At 34.2% G+C, this 17,043-nt stretch overlaps 1 protein-coding gene across 1 annotated transcript; it reads left to right on the top strand.

Annotated features, from left to right (window-relative positions):
- The first annotated feature begins 1,494 nt into the window (after window positions 1-1,494).
- LOC134245300 (betaine--homocysteine S-methyltransferase 1-like) lies at window positions 1,495-7,903 on the top strand. The gene is made up of 7 exons (XM_062727612.1): window positions 1,495-1,591; window positions 3,028-3,218; window positions 3,816-4,010; window positions 4,480-4,591; window positions 5,057-5,235; window positions 5,476-5,557; window positions 7,564-7,903. The coding sequence occupies exons 1-7, from the start codon at window positions 1,579-1,581 to the stop codon at window positions 7,839-7,841; spliced, it is 1,050 nt and encodes a 349-aa protein (XP_062583596.1). The 5' UTR covers window positions 1,495-1,578; the 3' UTR covers window positions 7,842-7,903.
- Window positions 7,904-17,043: the final 9,140 nt, after the last annotated feature.

The raw sequence follows: 17,043 nt of genomic DNA on the forward strand, positions 1-17,043 counted from the left end.
AAAATGGTATTAAAAGAAGTTCGATCCTGGGTACTAGTGTACAGTCAATGATGAAGACGGCAGCTCTTCCAAAGCTGAATATGAAATTCATGGTTCCTGAGTCTAGGGTTCCAATGTTAGAGCGAGGAACTATTGATCTTGTAATAAATAGATTAATTCTTTTAAAAAAGACTTTTCTGCTCTTGGGCCTCTAACAGGCAAACTACATGTACGTCATATTCTGTAACAATGATAAGCACTGTTTACTTTACTAAATTCGAGAAATTCTTGGTCAATGGGCCAAGGGATCCCTCAGTTTAAACCCGGGCCTGTGAAAATCATTAATATTTTTCATTTTTTAGCTCCTGCATACCAAGCAGACATACACTGTACCACTGAGAAGCACCTACATTGTAGTTATGATTAGGAAGAAAGCTTCTATCTAAATTTTGAAAGTATCGGCACCATATGTGAGGGGTTGTGATATTAGGGTGGGACACTCATTTATCAAACTTTAAGCATGGTTTAAAAAAAACTAAAAATATATCATGTTGTAAATATAGCATATTATTTGTATTTAATGAAAAAAAGGAATGTACATATTAACATATTTCCGAAATGTGTATGAATCAATAGAATAACCTTCAACTCTTGACCCCATTTCAAAAAAGATACGATAGATCCTGGTTAAAATCTGGGACGTTGGAAACATTATCTATAAATATTTATTCAGAGCAACCTGTACCTGGCTAAGTAAGGTGGCCATGGCAGACTAAAATTTAAAGCCTTTCAGAAATCGATGAAAAACCTCGAATCAACTTAATTGCAATGGCCTTCAATTAAGAGGATTTAGAATTCGAAATGTATTTCATTTTACAAGAGCGAAGTAAGAGGAACAACTGTTTAATTTTTTGTGTCACGATGTGATCAAGAGAGTGGCTTGCTTGATATTTTGCTTATATACATAACATTATCACGCAAGCCAATTGATTGATCATCGTCATGAAACCAAAACGTCTGACAGTTATTCCTTAAATTTAGATGCTCTTGAATCTGCAAATTCACGTGATACAAGCCCCGCTTCAGTCTCTATTTGTCCCGCTCCGTACGTGACTTTTTTAAAAACCGCGCCTATCGATGAACTAGTAGATTTATGTAGAAATAAAATATTTTTACTTTTTGTAATTTTATCTCGGACGAAGACATTGAAAATGTAAATATTACACGTTATGAACGCCACGTTATCAGATACGGTGAGATACCGTAACTCGATCCAAGATCATTAAATTTGGAGGCTAGAACCATATTATAAACGGAATCACGGAACTGTACCGTACATATTGTTCGTGGCGCAGGGTAATAAACATACCTTTTTCTTGATCCTATCTTTCTCTGTAAAGAGCAATATCAAATTTTACATTCATTCTTATCATATTCCTCTTCAACCTTAAAAAACAATCATGTGATCTACTTAATATTTTTGCAAATCTGTATTACTGAAAGCAAAAAGGTTGAAAAACTGGGTTATTTCGACATAAGTTACGCTCCATAACACAAAACACTTATCTAAATCATTCTGCGCTTCAAAACGGAGTGAAAATGTCCACAAAAGGTAGGTAAATCATAATTTAGGATAAGACTTTTAATGACAAAATAAAACGAAAATAAGCAAAAATACATTTAGCCGTCACAAATAATCGATCAGTGCAATATACACTACTGAATTATATATTCCCTTAGATTTTAAAACAGAGAACTTGCATTCTCTCATAATGTTTTATGCCCCCGTAAACGAAGTTTCGGGGGTTTATAGTTTTTGTCGTGTCCATCCGTCTGTCTAGCTGTCTGTTTGTCTGTTTGTCCGCAAAAACTTTAACCTTGCCCATAACTTTTGATTTAATGGAGCTATGACTTTCATATTTCACATGTGTATTCCTAGTGACAAGACCTTTCTTTGAGTACCACCAAATTTGACCTTTTGAACTTGGAGTTTGACCCATTTTACACAAAAATTCCAAACTTTCACTTTGGCCATATCTTTTTTACAGTATATACCAGGACTTACATACTTCATATATGTATTCTTTGTGGCAAGACCTTTCATTGAGTACAAACAACATTGGCCTTCTGACCTTGACCTTTGAGATTTCCGTACTTATAAAAAAACCTTTAACCTTGGCCATAACTTTTGAACGGTAAGATCTAGGGCTTTCATACTTCACATATGTAATTCTTGTGAAAAGACCCTTCATTGGATTTAAAGAACTTTGACCCTTTGACCTCGGAGTTTGACCTACTTTTAAAATACAACCTTGACCATAGTTTTTGAAGGGTTAGGACAAGGCCATTCATACTTCATATATTTAATTCTTGTGACAAGACCTTTCATTTGATATCGAAAACCTTGACCCTTTGACCCATTTTAACACAAAAGAATTTTTACTTTGGCCCTAATTTTTAAAGGGTAGATACTAGAAATTTCATGTTTCAATTATCAATTCTTGTGGCAGGACCTTTCATTTGAAACCAACAATTTTAACCTTTTGACCTTGGAGATATCCGCACTTATGAAAAAACTTTAACTATGGCCATAACTTTTGAACGGTAAAGGCTAGGGCTTTCATACTTCACATATGTAATCCTTGTGAGAAGATCTTTGATTGGATATCAACAACTTTGACCCTATGAACTTGACCTTGCATTTTCACCTATTTTTTACAAACTTTAACCTTGGCCATAACTTTTTACCAGTAGCTAGAGCTTTCATACTTCCCATATGTAATTTTTGAGACAAGGCCTTTCTTTAGAAACCAACAACCTTGACCTTTTGACCTTGACCCTGGAGTTTGTCCTACATTTAAAAACGTTAACCTTGGTCATAACCTTTGAACAGGTGGTGCTAGGGTTTTATATTTCACATTTGTATTTCTTGTGAAAAGGCCTTACTTTAGGTAAGACCATATTTGACCTGCATTTGAGAAAGCTTAACCTTCCCTATGTTGCCATACGGGGGCATCAGTGTTTCACAAACACATCTTGTTTCAACAGGTTTACGGGAGAGGTTGAAGGATGGTGAGAGCCTCATTGTGGCAGAGGGATATATATTTGAATTTGAAAGACGTGGTTATTTGAAATCCGGAAGTTTTGTACCGGAAGTCGTGCTCGATCATCCGGAGCTTGTCAAATCCTTACACGAAGAATATGTTCATGCTGGTAGCGACGTTGTTCTCGCTTTTACGGTAATTTTTATATTAAGGCCAAGATAAGTCTTTGTTAAGTAAGCCTTGTTCCATCAGTCCAAATATAACATATATTTTTATATGTATTATACGTACCTTCCCTTATTTAGGGAAAATATACATATACAACATTTTTGAATTTTATTTCTGTGTTTTATTTTCCTAAGCGTCTCGTTACTACGACGGCCATTTTGAATTTGGACGATCACTAATGGCACATCACTGTCACTGAATGTCAATTCAATTGACCTAAACAGAGGTCACGATAACTTTTATGTATCTTAACACATCATGTCCCTATTTTTTTTAATCTGATCCTAGTTTCATTCTCATTGCATTAAAAAGATTCAAACCTGCTCTATTCTTTGTATGCAAAATAATCCTAGCATTTTAGCAACATGTTCTTTTTTGGAATGACTAGAGACATTCGTACATGGGAGGCTGCATTAAGATCTTGTACTTGCTCCATTTATTACCAAAACAAGTGCCTATGTTTGGCTTTTATAATCAGAGACAGATAAAGCCCCTTTGCTGACTTTTTGTTTCATAAAAACTACTTAATTAGGAAACCATAAAAATAATCTTGATTCTTTGCAGTATTACGCCCATCGTCAAAAACTAAAGCTGGTTAATAGAGAGTCGGACTTAAAAGCTATGAATATGAAGGCTTTACAAATAGCGCGGGAAGTTGCAGACAACACAGGTACATTGATGGCAGGAAACATCTGTAACTCCACCATTTACAAAAAAGGAGACGAACAGGCAATACAGGATACAAGAGATATGTTTAAGGTAAGAGAAACAATACTTAGTATTTCAAGTAGAAAAATGTTAAAAATCTTTTCCTCTTAAACTGATATGAATTTTTTCTATAGGGAATAAGATAAAAATCAAAGTACTAAAAGTACTGAAAGCCGATTATCACGCTTCCATCTAGGATTTACATCAATATTTAATGTTCGCGATGAAAGGCAGGTAAGTGTAAATTCTCTATATTAGGAAAGTAGTAAATCCAAAAATCATTTTTATTTTATTGTATAACGGTCTAGAATCATTTTAACATTTAAATTAGGTGCCAAACTGACCGGATTGACTGACCGAATTTGAACTGAATTAGGTTGAGATCCAAACCATAGCCCCAGTCCACATTTCTTTTCTAGTCCCTCGTGAAATAATTGTTTTGTTATCTAGATTATTTGTCCGTCGCAAAATTCATTCGCTTATAGTGCCTTTACATCCAATTTTAAACCTTTTTATACAGGAACAAATAGAATGGGCGGTGGAAGGACATGCGGATTTTATCGTTGCTGAGACATTTAGTGAATTTGGAGAAGCTATGCTTGCTTTGGAATGCATCAAACAATATGGAAAAGGTATATATGGTAATTTTTAAGTGACTGGTCGCAGTCGATTCCAGTTGATAACTACTGATATATCAAGCAAATTTAACACTTTTCACCGATAACTTCTGAAGGAGCTTGGTACACGTACATGTAATGTAAAAAAATCTTCCTTACAAGGCCTCTTTCTGACACCTCTGCAATAATATTTAGGGAAATCTTTTTGATATTATTGACTATTAATCTGATTAAAATCAAATTCTTTGATCCGCTTGTGTTTTGCGATCTATGGAATGGGCTCAAGGGATCTGATTTTAATCAAATAACTTATTTAAAAGGTATTTTACAGTCTGTGACTTTAATTAATTAAGTCACATTTTTAGCTTTTGCGCATTACAATTTCTGATAATTGTTTTTAGAAGGAATATTTATTCATATCGATTTCTTACATAAAAAAAGTGAACATGCCGACATATTTTGAACTGTTTGATTTCGCAGGATTACCTTCTGTGATAACGTTGTCGGTCCCTATGACGACAGTAATGATTGACGGGATACCTGTGGACGAAGCCTGCAGACGATTGGAGGAGGCCGGGGCTGACGTAGTAGGTGTTAATTGTGGGCGGGGTCCAGAAACAATAATTGAGCCGCTGACACTTATTCAAAAGGCTTGTAAAGTAAGAATTTTATTCATATCTTCGGATTCCATTTTTCCTTTTATCATTCATTTACACCAATTTGTATATTGTCAGACTTTCATCAATTACATTCAAACTAGAATAATCGTTTTCTAGTTCAGATGTTTAAAACTGAAATATGTTTATTCTGTTTAGTATCCTATAGATCGAGCCTGTATTAAATATCAAAAAATTATAATTGAATAACTCAGTATTTGTTAGTATTTTCCTAATTTGCAGGGACCAATCGCAGCGCTGCCTGTTCCTTACAGAACCAATCAGAACCAAGTGACGTTTTTCTCTTTGACAGTGCCAGGAACAGGTGAACCGTTAAAATATATTTTTTTAAATATTCAATATACAGTGGACCCTCATTTATCCGGACTCTTTGGTTCCCAGTCAATTTGTCCGGATATGTGAAGCATCCGGATATCTGAATCACCAGTTAAACAAGATAGAATAACATTTCAAAATATTTTTTTAAATATATCAATACTGTACACATTAAAATAGATTTTAACAAGGTGTGTTTGTGAAACACTGATGCCCCCGTATGGCAACAAAGCAAAGATTAAACTTTTCTTAAATGCAATTTTGATTAATTGGTACCAAAAGTAGGGTATTCTCACTGGACAAACAATTGTGAAAAATGAAAGTAGGCCAATGTTAAAGTTTTTGCAATAAGTACAAAAATCTCCAAGGTCAAGATCAAAAGTTCAAGGTAATTGGTATCCAATGAAAGGTCTTGCTACATAGAATACTTACGTAGAGTATGGAAGCCCTAGCCCTAACCATTCAAAAGTTATGGCCAAAGTTAAAAAATATTAAAAATGGGCCAAACTCCAATGTCAAAGTCAAAGGGTCAAAGTTCTTGTTATCAAATGAAAGGTCTTGTCACAAGAATTAAATATGTAAAGTATGAAAGCACTAGCCCTAACCCTGTAAAAATTATGGTCAAGGTTTGCTTTTTAAAAGTAGGTGAAACTCAAAGGTCAAAGGGTCAAAGTTCTTGGTATCCAATTACAGGTCTTCTCACAAGGAATACATATTTGAAGTATGAAAGCCCTATCCCTTACCGTTCAAAAGTTATGGCCAAGGTTAAAGTTTTTTTCACAAGTACGGAAATCTACAAGGTCAAGGTCAAAGGGTCAAGATTGTTGGTATCCAATGAAAGGTCTTTTAACAAAGAATACATATGTAAAGTATAAATGTCCTGATATATATTGTTCAAAAGATATGGCCAAAGTAAAAGTTTAAAATTTTCATGTGAAAGTGGATCAAACTCCAAGGTCAAGGTCAAAAGGTCAAATTTGGTGGTACCCAAAGAAAGATCTTGTCACAAGGAATACACTTGTGAAATATGAAAGTCATGGCTCCACTAAATCAGAAGTTGGGCAAGGTTAAAGTTTTTGCGGACAAACAGACAAACAGACAGACAGACAGACAGACACTCGGACGGACACGACAAAAACTATATACCCCTGAAACTTCGTTTACGGGGCATAATAAAAATATTTAATATTGTATTGTACAAAATGTATGGTGTTGTGTATCTGCAGTTGATTTAACAGTGTACATGTATGTATCTTCATTAAGCTTATCATTAAACGCTAATTATACACATACATTGATTTGATAGCTTCACAGAAATGGGTAGCTGCAGATCTGCAGCTGATCTGCAGCGCTATGGTTTTAAATATTTGTCTTTGACCATAACGCTACAGATCCCGTAATGCAAAAAAGGGGAATTTACGGCGCAATATTTTTTGCGCACTATTGGGGAGAATTTCTCCACTTTCTAGCATTGGTCAATCAACTACCTTTCACTCCCTAATTCTAGACACATTCTGTAGCCAATATGTATATTTTATCCACCTCCCAACCATTTATAGTTGTCTCTACAGGCAATAAAATGAATTGAAGTGAACCTAACATATAATTTTAATCAAGCGAGCATATCACTTGTAGAGACGACTATAAAGGGTAGGTAGATGGATAAAATATATAGATTAGTTAAATAATGCGCCTAGAAATAGGAAGTGAAAGGTAGTTAATTGACCGATGCTGGAAAGTGGAGAAATTCTCCCCAAAAGTGCGCAAAAAATATTGCGCCGTAAATTGCACCTTTTTTGCATTACGGGATCTGTGGCGTTATGGTCAAAGACAAGTATATAAAACCATAACGCTACAGATCTGCAGCTAAGAAATGGGAAGGGATTAAAGTAAAATATATCCTAAAAGCTTTTGGAAATATTTCAACATTAAAGAGAAAAAAAGAGTCTTCCTGTCCTACAGCAAATTGAAAAAGCTTTCTTTTCTGATTTGTAGAGAAAATGGCATTTCCTCTGGATCTTTCTTCTTGTTATTGTACTCGCGAGGAAATTCGGACGTTCGCGGAACAGTGCAAGGCCTTAGGTGTCCAGTATGTGGGGTTGTGCTGTGGGAACGCCCCCCACTTTCTCCGGGAGGTAGCAGCAGTGTATGGAAAGTCAGCTCCGGCTCTGAAGTACTCCCCACAAATGGAGAAGCATTTTATTTTCGGAGATGAGAAAAAGAATGATCCTTATTTTACAAAACAATACAAAACTGTTATGACGAAAAAATAAAGTTGAACTTGACATTTGACATTAAAAAACGATGTAGTGGAGTTAAGAAATATATATTATAATAATATATGTGATTGTCATATTATAAATTCTATATAATTTTATTTTCTAAATTAATTTTCATATGCAGTTATTTTTCATATCCTTATTCTTCATATAATACATCTATTGAATGAATATTCATGTAACTTCATTACTTAATGAAATAAAATATTTTCATCTTCATAAGTCTATGAAAGTTCGGAAAGGTCTAAGCTTAGTTAAAGAACGTGTGTGAACAAGGGGAGCATATAACAAACAATATATCTTTGGGAAGCTTGGTAGATTAAAGTTTGTTCTTTATTTACTATAGTAATTGAAGTAGGCCTACATGTAACTATTCTTATTAGTTCACCTGAGTCACTTAGGTGACCTATATTGCTATCTGTTTTCGTCCGTCGTCGTCGGTCGTGTGTCATGTGTTAACATTTGAACATTTTCAGCTTCTTCTCTGAAACCACTGAACCAATTTCAACCAAATTTAGTATACAGCATTTATGGGTAAAGGGAAACAAAAATTGTGAATTTTATGGTCCCCGCCACCCTGGGGCCTGAGGGGTGGGGCAAAGACCACTAAAGGGCAATTCTTTAACTACAACGGAAAACCATGTCCGGAATTCCTGAAAATTATTTAGGCATTGCTCTTGTTCATGGACAAAATAAACCTTCTTTTTATAATAAAGTATCGCTGATTATCTATTTGAAGTAAAATTCATCTACATTAGGCGACATGAAAATGAGAACTTCTTAATAATATCCATGTCCCTTTTATATTTCTAAAGAAGTACAAGTCATTCAGATGATAAAAAATAAAAAAAAGTCCCTATTTTTTTTACCAACTTATTTTCCGAGGAAATAAATTTCATCCATAAATAAACAAAAACGTTCACATTTCTTTAATTTCAAAATTAAACTCAATATAATTCTGTCCCGAATGTTTTTGTCATTTCCGCAACGTGATACTGATTTCAATAGAGATGTGTGATGTTCACTGTGACGCAAGCACATATTTGTATGACGTTGTCAACTTACCCATCTCCATTAGAATGCAGAAGAAGCTGGCAATGTCGAGATAAGACTTATATAAAAAATTAATCATTTTTATTGTAACTATAAGTCGTACATTAATTTTATTTATTGTCATTAATGAACATTCGGTATCTTCAAGAATGTTCTTGATTTTCTCTTCGCAAAACGTACTTTGAAAAAAGAAAGAGAAAGATACAGAAAAAGAAAAAACAAAGGCGACATAAAAGGAATTGAAGATACGTCTGAAAGAGAAAAGAGGGCTACAAGAAAATCATGGAGGAAGAATCAAAGAAACAAGAGAATGAAAGATAAAATCATATTAGACGCAGTCGATCGCACGGACACCTCCAAATTTCCCTATAGGAACGATGGAAAGGAGACCAGACACAAGCACAAGAGAAAGGAAAAAGGTGCGAAAAGATAGAGCCAAAGCATATCGAGAAATCAAACAGAAGAAAGTAAAACTCCCTTCGGTGGAGAGGAGGGTTGAAAAAGTATAAGAAAAGATTACAAAGAATGAAGAAAAATCATTCCCCAAGAGGCACAGATTCTCCAAGATCTAAAACTGATCAACTTTTAGGGGAACAAAATGTTACAGAAGAAGTTAGACGTACTCTTCTATTTCATCACACTGTAGTAAATAGCATAAAAGAAAAATACAAAAACTCACAAAAGCAGAGATATCGACGGATCATAGCAAACGTGGTATCGTCAAAACTTCTTCGGAAGTACCGCTTGAAAAAGTTTGCTTTCAAGCAATTGGCATTTGATTGATGTAGGAAGATACGAGAAGAAATAGACTATAAAGAAAAGTACAGAGAAATCGCCGTATGGAAGAGCTAAGAATGTACGTGAAGGTATTTTTGCAGCGAGACGATAATAGTCGCACGACAACTGTCAAGAAAGAAACCATAACTCGCCACAAAATGAAAAAGCAGAAAAGGTATCTTAGTGACAGTTTGGTGAATTTACATGTAAAGTTCAACAGCGAGAATCGACAAAATTCCCTGTCATACTCCTTCTTCTGCAAGTTAAAACCGTTTTGGATTGTCAAGCAAAAATGCAGAGAAACATGCCTTTTCATTAAATGTGCAAACATGCAGTACCAGATAGACAAGCTAAACGATTTGAAAATTTTATCCACACAAGATATTAACATTCTCACATCTAAAATTTGCTGCAGTGAAGATAAACAAAAGTGCATGTACAGAGAATGTGAAATATGCGCTCGGCTATAGGTTCCATTAAAAGATCATGATCCAGGTTTGAAAATGGACAACACGGCGCATAGAAAAAATTAAAAAAGAAGACAACGGAGAAGAAAATATTTCCACAGTGTCAATGACTGTGCGACAAGAAGAGAGTGGTTCAGTGCTGTCATTGCTTCAGGACTTTAATGAAAACATGTCAAAAATTTGCCGCCACATATATAATGTAGGACACCAGTATAAAACTCTCAGACGACTAAGAGAGAATATGAAAGAAAACGAAGTTGCCATTCACTTGGACTTTTCCGAAAATTATAATTGTAAATATGATAGAGAAATTCAGAGCGTCCACGTTGGAGACAGTCAGACTCAGGTCACACTTCACACAGGTGTTGTGTATAATAGCAACGATGTAATGTTTTCGTTCTGTACCATGTCTGTTCACAATAAGCATGGCCCGGCTGCCATTTGGGCTCATCTTAAGCCAGTATTAAACAGCGTTTTGCAAATGAACCCCCAGACTGACACAGTTCATTTCATTAGCGATTGGCCTACTACACAGTATCGCTGTAAACAGAACTTTTATTTATTTTGCACTCTTTATCTGGAAAATGGATTCAAGTCAGGGTCGTGGAACTTTTTGGAAGCCGGTCACGGCAAAGGACCAGCTGATGGTATAGGAGGGGCAATAAAAAGGGCTGCGGATTCCTCTGTTGCAAATGGAGGTAGCATAGTAGATGCCAAGTCCATGTACTCTGCTCTACAGAAATTGAAGGTGGGGTTGTATCTTGACGAAAACAATATCAAGAATGTTGAAAAATGTATACCGTCAGACTTAACAGCAATTCAAGGAACAATGAAACTACATCAGGTATGTGAGCGAAACAAAAATTTTTAAAAATGCACATGTAATAAGATTGGTTCGAGGAGGTAAGCTCTATTCAGCTTCGGTTTTTTTTTTATTATCCAGTAAATGCATCTGAACATAAATGACCTAATATATTATAAGGGACCTTAAAGTTATTTCAGGAAGCTAAATAAACCATTCAACAAAAAGTATAACAGAAGCATTTTCTTTGGAAATGTTAATTTGGTGTAATTCATGAATAGTTGAAGAAAAAGACAACAAAACAGAACAAAAATTTTAAATAGTTTATTGATAAATATTTACACAATGTACTTTTAGGTTCAGACTAACAGGCTGAGGTCTTTACGGGTAAGGGTTTATGCTTAGACCAACCATGTAGCTGTTTTGACCTGAGAGTGTTTACTTTCGAAGGAGGATCATCAAAAGCACTCGAATCATCTGATAGATCGACAGCACTCAAATCATCTGATAAGCATCATGAAGTTGAGCAATGCTTGGACGAAAGTAAACTTGGAAAGTGGTGTGTCGTTCGCTATGATGGGCTGCCGTATCCCGGTGTTGTACAGAATATAGACGCAACTGATGTACACGTTAAGGTTATGCATAGAATTGGTCTTAACAGATTTTTTGGCCAATGATCGAGGATCTGCTTTGGTATGACCATAAGGATATAATTTTGTTTATCAAACAACCAGCTAGTGTCGGTTCAAGGCATTTTTAGCTCTCTAAGTCAGAATGGGAATATGTTGCACAGGCATTATAACTGTAATCTTGGCAATGGTTGAGTAACGTCAAACTTAATTTGTTTAATATGTAGTTTAATTGTTTAGACGTTTATTATGATTTTTTCTCTGTTCTTTTAGCAAGAAATGTTGTTATCATCTCTATTGGCGTTTTAATGATTTATTTCATTAAACATGTCTGTTTAAACACTACCATTGTACTGTGTTCTTATTTACTGTCATTACCAAAACATGGTGTCATTGCCACAGCACAAAGCCATCACCACAACGATCATGAATTATATCGAAATCAACCTTTTATTGTAAGTATTGCTTATATATCAAAAACCAAACACATATCTTACATCCATATGAACATTTCAATATGATAATCAGCATTATGAGGCTAACATTTGGTTTAAAAAAATATAAATAAATGTCAGTAAATCGAAATTAATAAGAAACTGATCACTTAACGAACATTTAAACGGAAAGATTTGTTCATTTCATATCAAAATATAGTCTATATAGTTGAGTGTGCCATTGTAATATATCAATGTGAGTACACGATTTTAAATATTTAAAGCAATTCTTCAGCTTTAAAGTGACAAATCTTGTTGCGGTAATGACGTCGGCGTAGGTTATGGCTTCATATAAATGTGTTTCAATGTAGATATAGTAAAGTTACCTTACTGCTGAAACTTAATCACAAAGGTACACTATACAGAGAAGCAAGCCAGCTGTAAAAAGAAGTCTGAATGCGCAATTAATTTTCAAGATTACAGAATAGTCAAAAGCTGGTCAAGTTAAAGAACTATCCTAAAATTAATGAAATCTTTAAAAATCTTCTTCTTTACTCCTGGACATCAAGCAGTCAAACTGTTGGCATGAATGTAATCAGCATTGAGTCCTCTGCCAAAATTGTGAAATTCATGGCCCCAGGGTCAGTGGTTCTAGTGCTTGGGCGGGGCTATATAGATTATATAGTGAAAATGCATTATTTTTTTGAAAATCTTCTTCTATGCTTCTAGGTATTAAATACAATTATTATAACTAAGTACATAGTTATGATGAGCAAGATTGCCCCTACCAAAATTGTGAATTTTATGGCCCCAGAGTCAGCGGTTCTGGTGTAAGGGTGGGGCTCTATTGATTATATAGTAAAAATGCATTAATTCTTTGAAAATCTTCTTCTCCTCTTCTGGGTATTGAATGAACTAACTAAGTACATAGTTATGATAACCAAGAGTGCCTCTACCAAAATTGTGAATTTTATGGCTCCAGGGTTAGGAGTTCTGGTGTTAGGTCGGGGCTCTATCGATTAATTATGTAGTGAAAATACATTAAATCTTTGAAAATCTTCTCTGCTTCTGGGTAATAAGCAGATGAACTACCTATATGGTTATGATGAGCATGGGCCCTTCTTCCAGAATTCTGAATTTCAAGGCCCCTGGGTCAGGTGTACCATGGAGGGGGCTCTACTTATATAATGAAAATGAATTAATTGTATGAAATCTGTTCCTTGATATTAATCAAACATTTTTGATAAGCTATGGTGCCTTTTCAAAAATTGTGCAATGTGTGGACCTAGGGTCAATCATTACAGTAACAGCTAACTGATGTTTTTAATATATACTATATGTACAAATTGTTAAGCCATTATTTATATAAAGAATTTCCCACCATACGGATTTTTTTTCGTTTGCCGGATCAAGAGAAGGAGCACACAGCGGGTGTGATCGGTCAACGTGGTTTGTTATTTCTCTATGGCACCTGATCCCATCTCTAATATATTTTGAGGTCCGCTCTGCTCCTGATTTGTATCGATTCAAAATCTTTTAGTTTAATTTTTGTTCGTTATCTATGTCATATTTCAAGTACTAGATAAACGTGAAAATTATTGGAATAATGTGATACAAAATAGTGATCGATTTTTAAACATAGCAACACAACTGTAAGATCTGTATAATTACAACTCTTTAACCAATTCGAAAGTCATTTTATTTTTTTTCAAATTACCAAATGCAAAGGTTATCTTTTAAGAGATTAAATAATAAATCACCAAAAGTCCTTTCTTATTTAAATAGCAAGTTTAAATAAAAAAAAGAACAAATCCTATCTGGAAGGCGTATATCACCGGCTGTGGGGTGACGTATCTCTTGAATCATATTGTTATGTAGTGCCTGTAATTATTTGACCCAGGATATTTATCTGCATACCTTTATAAATACAAGTTGTTCAGAAAGATGGCAGAAAATAAATTAGAAAATATATAGAGCACAACCTCCGATCCAAAATATGCAAACACATAATGAAAGATCTGTTTCTGAAGATCAAAAAAAAAAAACCAAAAAAAAAAAACCCTTGTATTATATTTTGGATCGTGGGATGTGCTCATATTTTAATTCTTTGCTGAAGGTAGTCAAATACGTATGTTTTCTGCAAATTTCAAGAACATTACAATTTCTCAAACCCTGTGTTCCAATATCTGGATTTTCAAAAAGAAATTTTATCAAAGGAAATGAAAGCACTAAGTGTCAACTTTATTTTGGTAAAGAGGGTCGTAGTTAATTAATTGATATAAGTACAGGGTCATTTTATGCATAAAGTGAACCTAGCTCCTTGCATTGATAACCGATCGCAAAGTTTAAGGACCCTCTCTACACCAGTGCAAAAAGTTTTTTGGACATTGAGAAAACAAGATGTGTTTGTGAAACACTATGCGCCCAGCGGCAACAAAGTTAAAAAACCAATATTTTTAGCATATAGGACACAGTCAAGGTCACAAGGTCATTGATCTTGGTATCATTTGAAAGAACTTGATTAGTGAGGTATGCATACGAAATATGAAGTCTCTATATCTCATGGTTCAAAAGTTATGGTGAAGGTTCAAAAAGCTATTTTTAGCATATAGGACACAGTCAAGATCACAAGGTAATTGACGTTGGTGTCATTTAAAAGAGCTAAATTAGTGGAGTATGCATACCAAATATGAAGTCTCTTTTATTCATGGTTAAAGTTTGCAGACAAACAGACAAACAGACAGACAGACAGAGAGGAAAAAAACAATATACGCATCGGATCTTTCGATTCGGGCGCATAAATATATTGTATAAAGGTGTTCATATTGAGCTTATCTATTTAATTTTCACTATATGATATGTGGCATTTACCCCCAGGAAAAATGTTCAAACTCAACAATAAAGCAGGAAAACATTATTATTTTTCATAGAAAAAAAATCATGTAAATAACATGTTTAATAAAATTTGGCCTTTTAAAATGCTAAGAATATTTGAATTGATAAAAAAAGAGTAATATACCAGACCACTCTAAATGGAAACAGTTAATATGGGTTAAAATCTTTAATTTACATTCGGAAACGTGCATCACAGGATGAAAAGCCAGGTTTCCCAAATTTGGAAACCCGTGAATCGTGACATCAGTAGTTTCCATATAGTTTCCATTTTATGGAAACCACATAGTGGTTTCCACATAGATTCCCGACATGGAAACAATCAACCTGTGGTTTCATGGAAACAATCAACCTGTGGTAAGTTTCCCAAGATAGGAAACCATGGAAACATACCCCGGTGGTTTCCACATAGATTCCCGACATGGAAACATTCAACCTGTGGTTTCCCGTAAGTTTCCCAAGATAGGAAACCATGGAAACATGCCCCGGTGGTTTCCATGTAGATTCCTGATATGGAAACAACCAACCTGTGGTTTCCCGTAAGTTTCCCAAGATAGGAAACCATGTAAACATGCCTCAGTGGTTTCCATACAGATTCCCGACATGGAAGCCACCAATGTGTTGTTTTCCGCATGTTTCCCAGGCAGGGAAACTTTGAAAGTATATCTCAATACTAACCCACCTACCTTTTATTTTACAAAAAGTTAAATATTTAATTATGTTACCATATTTTACCAGTTATAGAAATATTTCAAAAGTGTTTACATGCTGTATCAAAATTATTAACTTCAAACAGTTAAAATAACTAGATGTGTATTTCTGTGTGACAAAATTTAATATTTCAGCACCTTGAACGCAATTCAATTTTAATTTAATTTTATCTAACTGAATTTTATTTAATTTAATTTAATTTTAAATTTGATTTATCACATAAGTTTTGGTAAACTCGTATAGAATGCGTGAAGTGGAATAGAAAAAAGTAAGTGCATGCAGTTATGTAAAAATCAATCATTTCCGATCCCACTTTCTTGAAGTTGTCTATGATGAATGTTCCTTTGAAAAAATGGAAGAGCTAAGGAAGGGTACATTTAATGAAATTATTTACAGAAAAGGTTTACTAAAAAGATCGATTAAAAAGTAAATAAAGAAATATGTAAAGTTACGATTACTGATTAAGGACAGGTGAGACGTTCCTCAATAAAATAATTAATTTTTTTTCCAATATTTTGCAATTGACATTGAAGAATTATTTTTACATAATTACATGTATTCACAAGACATCAAGGTACCTTACCAGGCATTTGTGTTAGATACCAGAGGTTGGCATTTCTTATATACCGGGGTAATCCGTCAGGAAAAAAATACTTCAGTTGGTTTGTCAAAATTACATTTTTAGTGTTTCAAGTTTTTAAATACAAGTTTAGAAAGTGATAAAGATTTTGTTTTAATATGAATTAATATATTAAAATAAATTGGTCAGATAAGAATCATTCATCGAATTGGCTGGGGGTTGAGTATTATCATACTAGTATTTTACTATTAATAGTGAATATTGTTTTTTTTTTAATTTATTAAATTATTATTTTTATTATTGGGGGTGGGTGGGTTGCTTTTCATTTTTTCCTTGAGAAGCCCCCCCCCCCCCCCTAAAAAACGCTTTTGAAAAAGTCACTATGGCCGGCCTGTGTATTTAGGGACACCTGTCCTCACGTGCCATTTCAGGTGGAGACACGTGCCGCGAAGACACCTGTCACTGTGTATTTTTTGTATATTCTATGTGAATTGAGACGGTTTTGTACCTAAAGGGAACAATGGGCTGTTGTCGAGCATGTACACACACAGTCTCCGACCGAAAATTCTTTTAAATTAAGATGATGATTCGTGTTTCTTTTATCATTTAAAAAATTGTATATTCCATAAATAAAGTTATACAAGAGAACATATTTATAAAATAACCTACATTTAAGAAGTTCAATGAAAGAACAAACTATTTAGAATTTTTATTTCAATTTTCATTACTGATTTAAAATAAAACTATCCTCTTTAGAAATTAAATAATTTTCTATAGGTATTGAATAGATCTTAATTCTCGTCGTGTATAATTATATTAAATCAGAATGACGTTAATAGATCAATGTGAAA

This window comes from Saccostrea cucullata, unplaced genomic scaffold, assembly GCF_032062105.1.
Source record: "Saccostrea cucullata isolate Sc308-1 unplaced genomic scaffold, CSIRO_AGI_Scuc_v1 ctg2088, whole genome shotgun sequence".
Classification (NCBI taxonomy): Eukaryota; Metazoa; Mollusca; class Bivalvia; order Ostreida; family Ostreidae; genus Saccostrea; species Saccostrea cuccullata.